General features: G+C 41.2%; 1 protein-coding gene across 1 annotated transcript in view; it reads left to right on the forward strand.

Moving 5' to 3' along the window:
- The window catches only part of efr3a (EFR3 homolog A), a gene marked incomplete at its 3' end in the record, with an annotated part of 143,049 nt that overhangs the window by 93,479 nt on the left and 32,393 nt on the right, over positions 1-17,177 (forward strand). The window contains exons 7-10 of the mRNA XM_083658874.1: positions 11,256-11,396; positions 12,424-12,502; positions 13,547-13,691; positions 16,425-16,592. Coding sequence (XP_083515000.1) covers positions 11,256-11,396; positions 12,424-12,502; positions 13,547-13,691; positions 16,425-16,592 — 533 coding nt within the window. The remainder of the gene's footprint in view (positions 1-11,255; positions 11,397-12,423; positions 12,503-13,546; positions 13,692-16,424; positions 16,593-17,177) is intronic.

Consider the following 17,177-nt stretch of genomic DNA (forward strand, 5'->3'; position numbering starts at 1 on the left):
CATACGTTTGGATACAGTGAGTGTGTACAATATGAAAACATTAACTCACCAGTGTGGCTCCCACACATTGCACACATTTTGTCTCTTTTTCTCTCGTGCCATGTCATGTCATGTCATGTCATGTCGTGTCATGTCGTGTCATGTCATGTCTGTTAGACTTTATTTTTCTTCTAATCAATTCACCTTATGTTCAGACGTGGGGGTGGGCCAAATTCTTCCGGGTCGTGTTAACACATCCACCGGTCACAGCGCGAAATATAAAAGAACGTTGAGGAAGAGAGTTGTTTTTGTAGCGGACAGTGCAGGGGGTAAAACAAAGAACGTAGCCTACTACTTTGAGCTCGGTACACAGCAAGCAAGCGAGTATCCACTGTTAGCCAGGTCAGGTAACGTTATCGTCGACAATGACGAGCACTTTCTTGTAAAACATACCTGGACTCCAACAAAGAAAGCTTCAGATGGTTTTCTCTCCTCCGAGCGCTCGAGCCACTTACGTCTATAAGACCCACAGACGTTAACGTAATTCCCTGGAATGTGAGACTTAATGAGCCAGTTACATGGCGTTGCATTCTTAGACATTGCCGTTTGCTTTTATTTGGTATGTTACATACAATTGGCTAAATTATTAGTTCATTCAGAGTTAGATGATATTGGAGCAGCCGGACATTTTCTTTCTTTCTTTTTTGCCGGAAGTCGTCACACGACCACACAACCGGGTCAAATGGCCGTGGCTACATAAGGTGAATAGACTGTCATGAAATGGGCTATTTTCACGCAGCCATTTTAGAGAAATTGATAGTCAAAGTCTCAATTCTGACCTTGAAAAAGGTGTTTTTTCTGACTTTCTAAGTACTGTAAAATCACATAGCTGCATAACCACAGACCATGACTGACATATTTGTGTACACTACACCCCTGGGTATAGACTGTCATGAAATGGGCCATTTTCACGCAGCCATTTTGGAGAAATTGATAGTCAAAGTCTCAATCAAAACACAACCCTATGTGAAACATATGTAATCCAGGTGGTATATATATCCCTCGCAGGTTTAACGTGATTTAGATGAGTGACAGCCGTAACAGGAAGGGGATATGTTGTAATATGAGCTCTCAGACAGGACGTTGTTTTAGCTCATTTTACGAAGATGTCCGCCTGCTTGAAGTAAACAAACCCCTCGGTACATGTTTGGAGAGCCATTTGCTGTTGTCTGTGGGAAAGAAATGTGGTTTTGTGCGATATAAACAGCCTAAACAGTCTAGTTGCTGGAATCGCTGTGAGTCTCTACTTCAAACGGCTGGTGTGTGGTCTCGCAGTCTGGCCGAATCGTCTAGTGTGTGCGTTCAGGCGATTTTAATGTTAAAATCTGATGAAATTGTCCTTATGTCTGTGGTCTCTCATGTTTTTAAAATCCTCTAGTGTGCAGGCAGCAGGCAGCATAACTCATTCAAAAGACACATATATGAGATTAGTCATGCATTAGTCATTTTCCTTCTTTAATCTTTTTTTTTTCCTCACTCAACCAACCAAACCGCTAAGAAGCATCTAAGCTGCTCTCATTATTTATTGTTTTGCAAACTGATAAAAAGAAATGCAGACTGGACTTCTGATACAATAATTACTCTTTTTTTGTGTCCATTAATAACATCTAAACCTCTATTTTCCACTCAGCTGAGATCTGATGTAAAGCAGACAGATGCTGTATAAAGGTATGAGATGAGTAATACAGGATTCATTTATTTTGTTTGTTTCTCTCTTTCTTAACCAATAACAGCTAATAAGTGTCGAATCCGACATATATATTTGCTTGTTTTGAGCTGCTAACTGAAAAAATGTTGATCATCAACAGAGTTTTAAAAGTGATCATAGAACATAACAGTAAAGGTCTCTGCACACACTGTCTTTTTCCATATGCCTTTTTAAATCCGTCATCTGAAAACACAGATGGTCAAACAGCTCGCGAGAGGCTTTTGACTAATGCGAAAAACACAGAAAATCAAACCTGTTTCGACAACTTTAATGACGGACGAAAGTTTGGGAGTCGGTGCGTAAACGTGAGTGACACAACATGAGGTTGTATTTATTTTTAAACGTGCGACAATTTCAACTTTTGACTACCAGTCAAAAGTATGGACATACTTGAGACTTCCGGGTTGACGGGATGAAGGAGTGAGTCGCTCGTCATGTGGACTCCCACATAGTAACTTATATATCTTCTCAAATACCTTGGAATTTAAAATTTATTTATTTCATGTCTGGTTGAGAGTTTTGTGAACACAACTGTGGAACGTTAAACAGAAGAAATATGACAGGAAGGGGCAAGGCAACTCGGTCTAACACTAAAGACCCCCACGAGGACGCTACAAACATTGGCGCCGATGCCGCACAAACAATTCTCGATTCAATCTCCTCCCTTAAAGAAGACATCGGCGCAATTAAACAAGACATTTGTGCAACCATCGATGCCCGCATCACGGAGATGTCCAATACGCTCAGAACGGAGTTTTCGTTGTACCAAGCTGAGACGCAGACAGCCATAGCCTCACTGCAGAAAACAATGGACTCACACAGCGCCACAATGAAAGAGCTTGAGACTGAAGCCTCGCGCACAGCAGACCTAACAACGAATTCTGACAAAGAAATTAAACGTCTGTCAACCATGGTCAAAACCCTCGAAGACAAATGCGATTCACTAGAAGGACACTCACGAAGAAATAATCTCCGTATTATCGGACTGCCAGAGGGTCATGAGGGACAGCGACCCACAAACTTTGTGAGTGAACTCTTACAAGATATGATGAGCCTTGACAACAAACCACTACTGGATCGAGCACATCGCTCTTTACAGAGCCGACCAAAGATCAACGAATCACCCAGGCCGATTATTGTTAAATGTCATTACTACCACGAATGTGAGGAGATTCTACAACGCGCCCGAACAAGGAACCATCAGCTCACATTCCGAGGGCAAAAGCTGCACATCTTCCCGGACTATACCACCAACGTCTCCAGAAAACGAGCAGCCTTCACAGATGTGAGACGCCTGCTGCGGGATACACCTGGGGTGAAATATGGGCTCATGTTTCCAGCCAGACTGAGGATCACTTTCTCTGGCCAAGAGGAGCGCAGCTTCACGGATGCAGATGAAGCAATGGACTACACAAAACGAAATATTAAATGACCATCATGAATGGTAAGACTGAGTAAGGTAGAAGGGAAAAAAAGAAAAGAAAAAAAAAAGTAAATAAATTAGACTGTTGATGACTTAAATAAACAATATTCCATAGGAAATCACCACAAATATCTCTAATTTTCTTTATTACATAAGGAGGGTATGGTCGGATTAGAGAATACCCATGCATACGTTTATTTTTCCTTAGTTAGCCTATGGATCAGGCCCATTGATCTATGGGCAGACTACTTTTTATTAATATTATTAATATTTTTTTTCTTTTTCTCTTTACAAAGATGTGTGTGTGTGTGTGTGTTTGTGTGTGTGTGTCAGTGTGTGTGGGTGTGTGTGCGCGTGTGTGTGTATGTGTGTGTGCTGATGTATAAAACTGAATTGGGAATAATATGACTTACTGTGTGCCAAGAATACCAACCATAGCCTATATGACGAGGGATAATCTTGCCTAACTTAATTTCCCTTAAATCCGATCTGGACAGACCTGTCTTTGCATTAGGCAAAACATCCCCCCCTCCTCCCCCCCCCCCCCCCCCCCACCCCTTCCTTCCCTTTCCCCCTTTGTGAAATGTTTGGAGTTTTGTGTTTGTTTGTTTTTTGCATGTTTTTTTTTTGTTTTGCTTTGTTTTTCCTGTCTTGTATTCCCCCCCTCCCCCGATTGGAATTATGCCCTTCTCTTTATAGTTTGATAAGCAGTCGATCTGGCAAAACTTCTGACCCCGCCCCCCCCCCCCTGTGCAATGTTTAAAACTGAATTAGGAATAATATGACTTATTTTGTGCCAAGAATACCAACCATAGCCTATATAATGAGGGATAATCTTGCCTAACTTCATTTCCCTTAAATCCGATTTGGACAGACCTGCCTTTGCATTAGGCAAAACATCCCCTCCTACCCCCCCCCCCCCCCCTTCCCCCCTTTGTGAGATGTTTGGAGTTTTGTTTTTGTTTTTTCTTGCATGTTTTTCTTGTTGTTTTGTTTTTTCTGTTTAGTATTCCCTTCCCCCTTGATCGGAATTATGCCCTCCTCTTTATAGTTTGATAAGCAGTCGATCTGGCAAAACTTCCGCACCCCCCCCCCCCCCCCTGCGCAATGTTTGGGGCTGTGTTTTTGCATGTTTCTTATTGTTTTTCAGCAGGCCACCACACACACATTTCCAATTGAGATTAATATGATTTATTATGTCCCAAGCACATCAAGGTATTAATCATCTTGTGCACTATGTATTAATGTTTTCATTTATTTACTTTATTATTATTATTATTATTATTATTTTTTATCGTATTTATTAATTATTTTATTATTATTATTATTATTATTATTTTTTCTCTCAATCCATCTTAGCATAAAGTTTGATCCAGCCACAATTGTTGGGGTAGAACACCGCCCCAATTTTCTCCCCCCCTCCCCCCCCCCCCTTTTTTTTTTTTTTTTTTTTTTTTTGTTGTTTGTTTATTTTGTTTTGTTTGTTTGTTTTTGCTTGTTTTGTTCTCAATATGTGTGTTTATGGGTGGGTAGGTATGCAATGCGTATATATCCCATCTATTTCCTTATCTGACAGGTGTATATGTGCTTTCTCCTGTAATATAGCATACTCAGTTGCACAGCCAATTATGCTATCATTTTCCTAATTCTTCCCTCTTTCACTCAGTCTAAACTTATGTCTAAACTTACAAAGACTGTCAAATAGGTGTTACTTTAATTAATATAATGTGGGGGTCCCATGGCCCTGTCTGACTCTTCTCCCCTCCCAGGGAGTGTGGGTGACTGCTACGCAGTTAGACCCTTTTTCAATGTGGGAGTCGCGTCGTCGTTCTTTTTCTTCGGCTAGACATGTTTGGGTTTTTTTTCTTTTTTCTTGTTATGTTTTTGATCACATTAAGTTTTGTTATCTGTTTTATTTTATAATTGTTTTTATTTTGGGGGTGGAAGAGAGATCCGATACAGTATATAGTAATATCGTAATCAAAACAGACAATGACAAGCAGAAGTAATATACTAGGCGGCCCTGCAGGTGTAACCTTTGCTACTTTAAATGTGAAGGGTTTGAACCATCCTGTTAAAAGAGGAAGAATATTTGCATATCTCAACTCTTTGAAAGCCGATGTCATATTCCTTCAAGAAACCCATCTTAAAGAAGTTGCCCATACTAGACTAAGAGCCAGATGGATAGGCCAAGCATATCATTCATCTTTCTCAACTAAAGCACGAGGGGTAGCTATTTTATTTAAGAAGAATGTACAATTCAAACACATTGACACTATTACAGATAACCAGGGTAGGTTTATAATTGTAACAGGTGAATTGTATTCCACTCCTGTAACTTTGCTGAATATCTACGGCCCTAATTTTGATAATCCAAGCTTTTACAATAAAATATTCACTCTTATACCTGCTTCCACACCACAAACAAATCTAATAATAGGCGGAGACTTTAATTGTGCTCTGGATCCCTATCTGGATAAATCCTCACAGCTAAAACCTCGAAGGTCCAAAACAGCAGAATTGCTTAAATCCTTTGCCACAAACACAAACCTGGTGGATATTTGGCGAGTTTTGAATCCCACAGGGCGAGAATATTCTTTCTTTTCTCCAGTTCATAATACATATAGCAGGATCGATTATTTCCTTATAGATGCCAAGACAATATCAAATGTGCAGACTGTGAAATATCATAATATAGTAATCTCAGACCATGCTGCATTGTCTTTCACTATCAATATGACAGATAGCACTAAAAAACATTATAGATGGCGCCTTAATTCCATACTCCTTAAAGATCCCATATTCTGTGCAGATTTAGAAAAACAAATTAAGATATTTTATGAGACCAACCAAGGCCCAGACATATCTCCCTCATTACTATGGGATACTCTTAAAGCAGTCTTGAGAGGGCACATCATCTCTGTGGAAGCTTACAGGAATAAAGTAAATAAAAATAAATTAATTGGTATAGAAGAACAGATTGGCATATTAGATAAAGAAAACATACAGAATCCCTCTAGAGACCTATATCACAAGATATTACTTTTAAAATACGAATATAATAAAATTATAACATCTAGTGTAAACAAATACTTGTTAAATAAGAAACAGGAATTTTTTGAATACGGTGATAAACCACATAAATTGCTTGCGAGACAGATTAAAAAAGCAGAGAGTGATCGTGCTATACACAGTATTAAACACGAGACTGGAAAGACCCTTTACAACCCTGAAGAAATCAATGGCAGGTTTTTACAGTACTATGAAGGCTTGTATCGTTCCAGAGCTGATGATAACACCACCATAATGCAAGATTTCCTGAAAAACAGTGATCTCCCAACCTTAAGTCAACAAGATATAGATTATTTAAACGAATCCATTACGGTAGAAGAAATTAAAAAGGCAATCAACGGCTTAAAAAGTGGTAAAGCTCCTGGACCAGACGGATATACGGCAGAGTATTATAAAAAAATGTCGCCAATTCTCCTCCCTCACCTTCACCGTCTGCTCTCATGTGCATTGGTGAACGAGGGCTTACCCCAAACAATGTATGAGGCAGTCATAACTGTAATTCCCAAAAAGGGAAAAGACCCCCAAGAAGTGGGCTCATATAGACCCTTATCACTGCTTAATCTAGATAATCGATTGCTAGCTAAAATATTAGCCCTTAGATTAAATAAAGTAATTAGTAAACTCATACACCCAGATCAGACGGGATTCATCCCAAACAGACATTCCTTTTTTAATTTGCGACGTTTATTTAATATCATGTATTCTAAACGCTTCCCAGAGGATGACCTGGTCATTGCCTCCCTTGATGCCGAAAAAGCATTTGATCAAGTTGAATGGAATTACTTATTCTCTGTATTACATAAATTTAAAATAGGAGAAACATTCATCAAATATGTGAAATTACTTTATAAATGCCCCAAAGCCAGAATTATTACAAATCAAACTATATCTTCGGAATTCCCACTTCATAGGGGGACAAAACAAGGCTGCGTTCTTTCTCCTCTCCTGTTCGCTCTAGCCATTGAACCATTAGCGGAGTTGATACGATCTGACCCTTTTATCCATGGTTATGACACAGGTATGACACAAAACAGAATTTCTTTGTATGCAGATGACATCTTATTATATATTAAGAAACCTGAGATTAGCATCCCTCGCATTCTGGACCGAATCAAATTTTTTCGTAGTTTTTCTGGCTACCGTATCAATTGGACCAAAAGTGAATTGATGCCCATTAAACTGCAAGACCCAATATTTCTAAATTCAATACCTTTTAAGATTGCTACTAATAAATTTACATATTTAGGCATCCACATTACAAAAAGATACTGTGACTTATATAAAGAAAACTTCCTACCATTTCTTACGAAACTACAGATGTCTCTGAGGTACTGGCAAACCCTCCCTCTCTCCCTTATTGGTAGAGCGAATACAATCAAAATGATCAGCCTCCCTCAAATATTATATCTCTTTCAAAATCTGCCAGTCTATATAACTAAGAATTTCTTTAAAAAATTAGACTCAATAATTAATCCTTTTCTGTGGAACAATAAAAGCCATCGGATTAAAAAGAGTCATCTATGTAAACCTAAATGTGAGGGCGGGCTGGGTTTGCCAGATTTCATTAGATATTATTATGCAGCCAATGCCAGAGTTATTATGTTTTATTTTTATAACATCCAACATTCCCCTACATGGTTGACATTAGAAAGGGAAGACTGTTATCCATATAAACCAGAGACTATCCTTCTGGCCTCATCCAGAGTACAACGTTCTAAGTATAATGATAACCTGTTAATACGTACATCAGATGACATCTGGAAACAGATATGTAAACACAATGATTGGAGTTCATTATACCTATTGATGCCAATAACAGGGAACCCTTTATTCCCCCCATCTATTTCTGATCCAACCTTTAAGACCTGGGAAAGAGCGGGTATTATGACTATTTCAGATCTGTACGTTGATGATGTTTTCCCCTCATTTCAACAACTTACCCAAAAAATAGGATTGCCTAGACAAGACTTCTTTAGGTATTTGCAGATAAGGGATTATGTTCAGAAACATGTTCCCTCTTATAGGACACTGGCCCATTCTACAATTAGAGAAATAATGAGACGCTCCCCCTATTCTCCTCACCTTATATCAGACTTTTATTTGAATATACGACAGGGTGGAGCTGATACATCCAATATACGGGCACAATGGGAAAGAGAACTGGATGTCCAAATCACAGAAGAACAGTGGAGCCGTAGTCTTGTGCAGATACATAGATGCTCTATAAATGTCAGACATTGCCTCATGCAATTTAAAATTGTACATAGGCTACACTACTCAAGGGTGAAATTGCATAGGTTATTTCCCTCAGTCTCACCTACATGTGAGAAATGTGAGACTAACGAGGCCACGCTTGCCCACAGCTTTATACTTTGCCCCAAGATCGAGAATTACTGGATTAATGTCTTTAACACAATCTCTGAAATACTTGCACACCAAGTGAAACCAGACCGACAAACCATTATTTTTAACGTTTCAGAAATGATAGACGGACACTCAACAGCCCATCAACACTTTCTTAATTTTTGTCTTATGTCTGCTAAGAAATGTATACTAAGACTTTGGAAGGGGAAAGAGCTTCCCAATGTAAAAATGTGGCTCGCTGACCTCGTAAACACTCTGGAAGTGGAAAGGATCAGATATCTCAGATTGGATCAGACAGATAGATTTGACTTAATATGGCAGCCTCTTATTCAACACCTGCAGGGCGCCTCTAATAGAGACTAGTATGCCTTATTTTAAGTATTGTCACCCCAGGATATTCTCTTCCACCCCCCCACAGTCCTTCTCCCCCCCAATACACTTTTTCTTTTTCCCTTATTTTCTTTTTGTTTTGTTTTTGATTTTCTTGTGTGCTTCCCGTTGATTTTGTATTTTATTTTATTTTTTTATTATTATTATTATTATTATTACTTATTTTTTTTTAGTTTTTGCTTTGGGGTGTACGATATGTGTATAAAATACAAAAAAAAAAAAAAAAAACAAGCTTCATGACACTCAAACCTTTATGCCCAAGAATGAATGTATGTGTGGCTAACATGTTAAATTATCTCCAGATACATAAGCAATTTGTTTCTGTTTCAGAAAATATCGCTTTGATAGCTCTTACTGTCAATGTTTTTTTTTTTTTTTTGAATTATTGATTGGTATCTGTAAAAGAGAAACAGCAATCACATGCTGGGTTGACACATGGTGAAAAAACAAAGTGTTGTGTGTACATGTGCTTGAACAAATAAACAATTAAAAAAAAAAAACGTGCGACAATTTCAGACGAAGAGTACGGACTTGGTGTGCAAAAGCCTTAAAGAAGAGCCTTGAGAAGGCTGGATATGAGATACAATTACAACTAGTAGTACTAATTTTTTGCAGTGTTAGACTCATTGACCCCTCCCCTCTCTCTCTCTCTCTCTCTCTCCCCCTCTCTCTCTCTCTCTCTCTCTGATTGAGGAGAGTCAATACTCTTTCATTTGATTTCTCCTTTTTTCCTCAGCTGGAGTGATTGATTCCTTCTCAGTCTCCCTTCTATCCTCCATTCTTCTCTCTCTCCCTCTCTCTCTCTCTCTCTCTCTCTCAGTATCTCTCTCTGTATCTTAAGGCTTGCCTCTCATGTTTCCCTCTAAATGTTATTGCAGTTGGTCCTCTCTCTCATCTCTCTCTCTCTCTCTCTCTCTCTCTCTCTCTCTCTCTCTCTCTCTCTCTCTGGCAACATTTTTGCCAGGCAGCCAGATGACATCATTAGTAAAGCACGTTGAGTTGCCTCTCTGTGTATGAAATGTGCTGTCCTATAAGAACATAGCCTTGCTTAGAGCATGTGGGATAGTTGCTCTGTCACTCAGCTTCCTTCAGACAGACTGTAGACAGATGGAGGCAAAAAGGTGCACATAACGCGTCAAAGCTGGGACAAACATTACTGTCGTGCACTCAAACTAAAGTAACTAGCCTGTTTTGAAAATGTAGTGAGACTGAGTACAAAGCAGATATTTGTGTTAAAATGTAAGGAGTAAAAGTAAAACGTTTTCAGAAAGTCAGATACCTGAAAATCCTACTTAAAGGGTTCCTATGCAACTCTTTCATTAAATAATAATAATAATAATACATTTATATTATGAGGCGCCTTTCAAGGCACTCAAGGTTGCCGTACAACAATTAAAAACAGTTAAAAAATTACAATCAAACAGTTAAAATGCAAAATCAGAAATAGTGCAAAGCTCGCAGCAGAGCAACAATGGGGAACAGCATGTCAACAGACACACACGCCTGCCTAAACAGGTGGGTTTAAAATCTTGTTTTATCCTTATAGAAAAGTTTCCCCTCAAAAACATGAATTTTCGTGCACACAATACCATAATCATTTTACAGCGGGGCATTCAAAAATAAGGTGGATACTGCTCACCCAGCTCTGCACCACACCGTCCTCCCTCACTATCGCTCACCCACTCACTCCGCTAGTTTACCCTTTAAGCTAATTAGCCTGCACACTGCAGCTACTGTAATAGTAAATGGACTGCATTCATACAGCGCTTTTATTCAAATCGCTTTACAATGTGCCTACATTCACCCATTCACACACCGAAGGTGGCCAGCTGCCACGCAGGGTGCTGGCACAGCCATCGGGAGCAATTTGGGGTTCAGTGTCTTTTGCCCAAGGACACTTCGACATGCAGACTGGAGGAGCCGGGGATCGAACCACCGACCTTCTGATTAGTGGACGAGCCGCTCTACCTCCTGAGCCACAGCGACCCTAACCCTACTGTGAGACACCACTGGTGCCTCAAAGTGTCTGATGATAATGTAGATGCATTTACCTTCATGTATCTTTCTCTCGCACTTTCCCTCCCTCTCTCTCTCTCTTTCTCTCTCTCCCCCCCCCCTCTCTCTCTCCCTCCCCCCTTCTCTCTCTCTCTCTTTCTCTCCCCCCCCTCTCTCTTTCTCTCTCTCCCCCCCCTCTCTCTCTCTCCCCCTCCCCCTTCTCTCTCTCACCTCTTTCTCTCTTTCTCTATCTCTCTCTCTCAGGGGTGGTCAGCCTGGCACGCCCTCTGTCTCGGGTCCTGATGGGGAGGAGAACCCTGCGGCGCTGGCAGAGAGCTGCTTCAGGGAGCTGCTGGGCCGTGCCGCCTACGGCAACATGAACAACGCCGTGCGCCCCGTGCTGGTGTGAGTACTGATGACCTCATCATCACCACTGACCAATCACAACACAGCTCTCCTGTAAGACCACTGAGACCCTCGGGTCAAAGGTCATTGTTCTCACCCGGACAAACAAAGGCTGTGGGCAATAGTAAAAAAAGAATATATATATATATATACAGTATACACATCCTATGTCTTTTCCTAACCACTTTTCCTTCAATTCATAGGGTCCTATGACGTTGACACATGGTGTGATTTTGGGCTGTCCCAGACAAAAGATGACCAATGTGATAGAAACGTGCAAATGTTTTTTCTTCCTTGTGAAAAATAGCTTTTTTGCCGATACGAGGTTTCCGCCAAAAGTGACGATACCTTCCTCCCTCCCACTCTGCCTCCCCCTGCCGCTTCCCACCCACTTCACAGTTGAAATATAATTGTGGGGGATTAGTTTTCCTCTTCAGGCTCCTGAGATAACGTGATGCCTTCAGGCTCCTTAGATAACGTGATGCCTTCAGGCTCCCGGGATAACCTGATTGGATTTTACAGGTTTTCTTTGAAACCACAAACCCCAGTTCCTAAAGGCGATTACATTGTTTTCATGCATTTTTTTTATGCCTTGGATTATAGAAGTATTATACTTTCTATTTGCATTGATCTGGATGCCCATTACAGTATACAGTACAGATACAGTAACAGCAGATATATGATCAACACACTTTTCCAAACCTTCTTTTCATGGGTATTAACTACATGGAGTAACTCCTAAAAATATACTGATTTCCATAGTACATTTTAGAGATACACCTGTACACCGGTCAGGTTTTCACCTGACAGGTGTGCTCTCCTTAGCTTAGCTAATTCAGACATCTGTTGGTGTAGTATGTGTTTTGGTCCTTACCAGTGTCTGGGTTCCTCTCCTCAGATCAGCTGTTGGTGTAGTTTGTGTTGTTGTCCTGACCAGTTTCTCTGTGTTCCTCTCCTCTCCAGATGTCCTTTGGTGTAGTTTGTGTTTTTGTCCTGACCAGTGTCTCCGTGTTCTTCTCCTCTCCAGGCACCTGGACAACCATCGCCTCTGGGAGCCCAACGAGTTTTCTGTGTCCATCTTCAGGATCATCATGTACTCCATACAGGTGCACTAACACTCTATTTACATCCTGCTTCAGGATCATTATGTACTGTACTCCATACAGGTGTACTAACACTCTATTTACATCCTGCTTCAGGATCATTATGTACTCCATACAGGTGCACTAACACTCTATTTACATCCTGCTTCAGGATCATTATGTACTCCATACAGGTGTACTAACACTCTATTTACATCCTGCTTCAGGATCATTATGTACTCCATACAGGTGCACTAACACTCTATTTACATCCTGCTTCAGGATCATTATGTACTCCATACAGGTGCACTAACACTCTATTTACATCCTGCTTCAGGATCATTATGTACTCCATACAGGTGTACTAACACTCTATTTACATCCTGCTTCAGGATCATTATGTACTCCATACAGGTGCACTAACACTCTATTTACACTCCTGCTTCAGGATCATTATGTACTCCATACAGGTGCACTAACACTCTATTTACATCCTGCTTCAGGATCATTATGTACTGTACTCCATACAGGTGTACTAACACTCTATTTACATCCTGCTTCAGGATCATTATGTACTCCATACAGGTGCACTAACACTCTATTTACATCCTGCTTCAGGATCATTATGTACTCCATACAGGTGCACTAACACTCTATTTACATCCTGCTTCAGGATCATTATGTACTCCATACAGGTGCACTAACACTCTATTTACATCCTGCTTCAGGATCATTATGTACTCCATACAGGTGCACTAACACTCTATTTACACTCCTGCTTCAGGATCATTATGTACTCCATACAGGTGCACTAACACTCTATTTACACAACAAGAACAACAACATCCAAAAACCACTGAACCTTTCTCTGCCCCCCTTTCTCTCTGCCTTTCTCTCTATCTCTTTCTCTGCCTATCTCACTCTCTCTCTCTCTCTCTCTCTCTCTCTCTGCCTATCTCTCTCTCTCTCTCTCTCTCTCTCTCTCTCTCTGCCTCTCTCGCGCGCTCTCTCCCCCCTCTCTCTCTCTGCCTCTCTCTCTCAATCTCTCTCTCTCTCTCTCTCCTCCAGGCACAGCATTCTCACCATGTGATCCAGCAGGTCCTGGGCCACCTGGACACCCACAACAAGAACACTCCTCGGGTCCGAGCAGGGATCGTACAGGTTCTGCTGGAAACCGTGGCCATCGCCACCAAAGGCTCCGGGCCTGGTGTGTGTGTGTGTGTGTGTGTGTGTGTTTGTGTGTGTGTGTGTGTGTGTAAATGAATAGAAATGAACAGAGACGGACAGACAGATCAGTGTGGCCGCCGCCTTAGCCCAAAGATCTTAGAACCCTCCATTGAAATTTTTCCCAGCAGCCGTTTTGTATCTAAAAAGCAGGAAGTAACGGGTGCAAGCAAAACATTCATGAGGATTACCAACTTACAATCCATTTAGGTGTTCCAGTGCCGGGGCCCTCGTTAATGTTTTGGTTGCACCTATGCTACTTCCTGCCTTTTAGACGCAAAATGGCTGATGTGAAAAAGACCAATGGGAGCAGACTCCGATGTGTTGGTGCAGAATTCTTTCTCTCCAACACACACACACACACACACACACACACACACACACACACACACACCTTCTGTCATGTGTTTTAGGAGGTCAGGGTGGCCCGATGCAGGAGGGACCGTCCTGTAACCAGAAGGTCCCACGTTTGAGCCTAAACGCCCCTTTTTTTTGATATAATAATAATAATTATTAGTATTTACCTGTGATTTACCTGACCTCATTATGGTGGGAAATGGAAGGTATTTGCTGCTAATGTGTTTCGATCTCATCTGAATGTCTGGTTTCATTCTGCTCATTTTCACAGTCATTCTGGTGCTAGTTGCTCACAAGTGAATGAAGCATGTTATCTATTTGAGGCACCATGTTCTTTAACATGAGAAGAGAACAATAGCAATTAAAACAAAAGAAAAATCACCTGCAAAAAAATCAGCAAAGAAGAAACACCAAATAGGGGTGTCACGATATTTCGTCGCACGATATATCGCGATATCGAAAATATCATATCGTATCGTTATCGTGAACCCAATATCGTGTATCGTATCGTATCGTGAACTTAGTGTATCGTGACACCCCTACCAAACAAGTATTTTCCTGAATCAACTGTTGTTATCTTTAAGCAGGTGGTGTTATTCCTGCTATCACTCTAGTCAATGAATAGTATTCAAGAGAAAATGTAGACACGTTTAGCTCATACTGAAATGTCTCTGTGTTTGTATTTAACCCTTTCAATCTCTGTTTCACCGCCTACCTTTATTGGACAAAAAACAAGGAATGATCCAAAGATCGGACGCACACATACACAACAGTCCCAACCTGTGGCTCGGTATGTTGGTGTGTTTAGAGGCCTGCAGGCTGAAACCACACACACCAGACTCTGACCACTGGCATTCACAAGCATCCTGGCTAATCAGATCTGAAACCACTTTCACCAGACTCTGACCACTGGCATTCACAAGCATCCTGGCTAATCGGATTGTATTCACATAGAGCAAAAACCCTTCTAGCACAAGAAGGAACGGCGACACAGCACATTGTGACAACTCACCTTATTCATGCGGCAGCCATTTTGAACTACAGTCAAGTCTGTTCAAGGTGCATTATAGAGTACAAACATTTACTGTATCAGTTCACAGATTCCCCATTTAGAGGGAGTAGTAATATCTTTGGCCCATTATCATTAGCTACTATTCTAGCCTAGCTAGCTCGTAGCTACCTAACTAGTGAGCTAACTACCGTATATGTTTTTTTTATTAAATAGTTGCATAGTAAACCTTTAACAAAAAATGGCACCTAACGAGCCCCAACAGAACAGAAGCAGATCAGAAAACAAGGAGGATTGGTACTAAAATATGAGCAAGTATCAAATACACTAGAGGGAATAAGGAATTAGAAATAAAGGCCTGTCTTTAATTTAAGCCTGCTTCCGATAATGGCCTGGTACCTTCTACAGTTACCCAATAAAGGCCTGGGCCAATATTATAGGAAATACAGGAACCTCCCTGCTAAATCCAAACAGTTGTGGTGGTTGTTTCTGGGATTGCTGCTAACTTGATAACTGTTACAGAGGGTCTATCTGAAGTCACGGTACTGTATGTGTTGAAGTCACACTAGTTTTACAAGTTACATGACAGTCTTCAAGGTAGAGGTTCCCATCCCGAGTGTTCAAGATGAATGAATGAATGAGCTTTATTTGTCACTGTTACAAAACAAGTTAAGAACAACGAAATTGAAGCAATCCCCTGGTGCGTTAGACAAGACAATACAATAAGTCAAGGTAATAAAGATAAGGTATTCAAAAGTAACTGACCTTATTCATGGCCGCCGTGTCACTAATGTCTCTGTCTAATGTCAATCATTTGCTTTGTTGCTGTTCCAGACGCACATTAATGCCAGCCGGGTAGAGAAGAGTGGATATCTGTGGATCTCACTCTCATTCAAAATACTGCCAGAGTTGATTGCAATGCCACTGTGGTTGAGTCTGCCCTTGTAAAAAATAATGAGGGTTTGCGATGTGAACCAAATAACAGGTGGACATCACGATGGTCTGATGTAGAAGGCTCAGAGGTCGATGGGGGTTGGTTGGCCCATCGTCCATCGTGCCAACCCTAAAACTAATACACACATAGATTTGCTTGTCTTAGGTTTTTGGTCTGAATTCATGTTGTGATTCTGTAGATGAGCAGATTCTGTGCTTGTGTTGCTGCTGTTGAGCAGGTAGTGACGTGACTGTGCACCCCACACTGCATCTTAACCAATCATCTAGTCTCATATTCAGCCTCCACATCTCATGTTTTTTATATTTATAGATATAATATTTTCTGCATTTAATCTAATCTGTGTGCTCCTATCTGCATGTGCACGTGCGTGCGTGTGTGTGTGTGTGTGTGTGTGTGTCCAGGGCCCACAGTACTGGAGGTGTTTAACACGCTCCTGAAGCACCTGAGGCTGAGTGTGGACTTTGAGTTGGGCGAAAGCTCCAGGAGAAACTCCGCCACCAGCGTCTCGTCTGGCCGCGCCAAGGAGAGCGAGGAGCGCATCGTCCAGAACGCCATCATCCAGACCATCGGTACGAGGAGCAGCAAGCAGCGGAGGAACAGTTCATCCAAAGATGAACATTCACTCATTATTTACTCGCCCCCCCATGCCGATGGAAAGGTCGGCTGAAGTGTTGTAGTCCACGTGGAGTTTGCCAGAGAAACAGAGTTACAGCATTATCCTAAACTACTGAAGGCAACGGTGACCAACTTTCAAACGTTAAAGTACATCAATAAATAAATGCCTCCGTACTGCTCGTCTGATATAATCCAAGTCTCAGGAGCCCTGAGAGGCCAAGTTGACTTAAAAAAGACATCATTTTACACCCTGTTTTGAGCTGAACTCTGCACTGTAGTCGTGAGCTGAAAGCCTCCTTCCTTCCTTCACTTCCTCCTCCCTGTTACTTCCTCCTTCCTGTTGAACCTCCTTCCAGTCACTTCCTCCTTCCTGTTGAACCTCCTTCCAGTCACTTTCTCCTTCCTGTTGAACTGTTGATGTTCTATGAAAACATACATGAGCAGCATGCACTGTCAAACAGACTGGAGGGGGCGGGGCTTTCAGCTCATGGCTTCAGTGAAGTTTTCATTATAAAAACAGCGTGTACGTTAAATGATGT

The sequence above is a fragment of the Poromitra crassiceps genome (assembly GCF_964638095.1).
Source record: "Poromitra crassiceps genome assembly, chromosome: 23".
In the NCBI taxonomy this organism is placed as follows: domain Eukaryota; kingdom Metazoa; phylum Chordata; class Actinopteri; order Beryciformes; family Melamphaidae; genus Poromitra; species Poromitra crassiceps.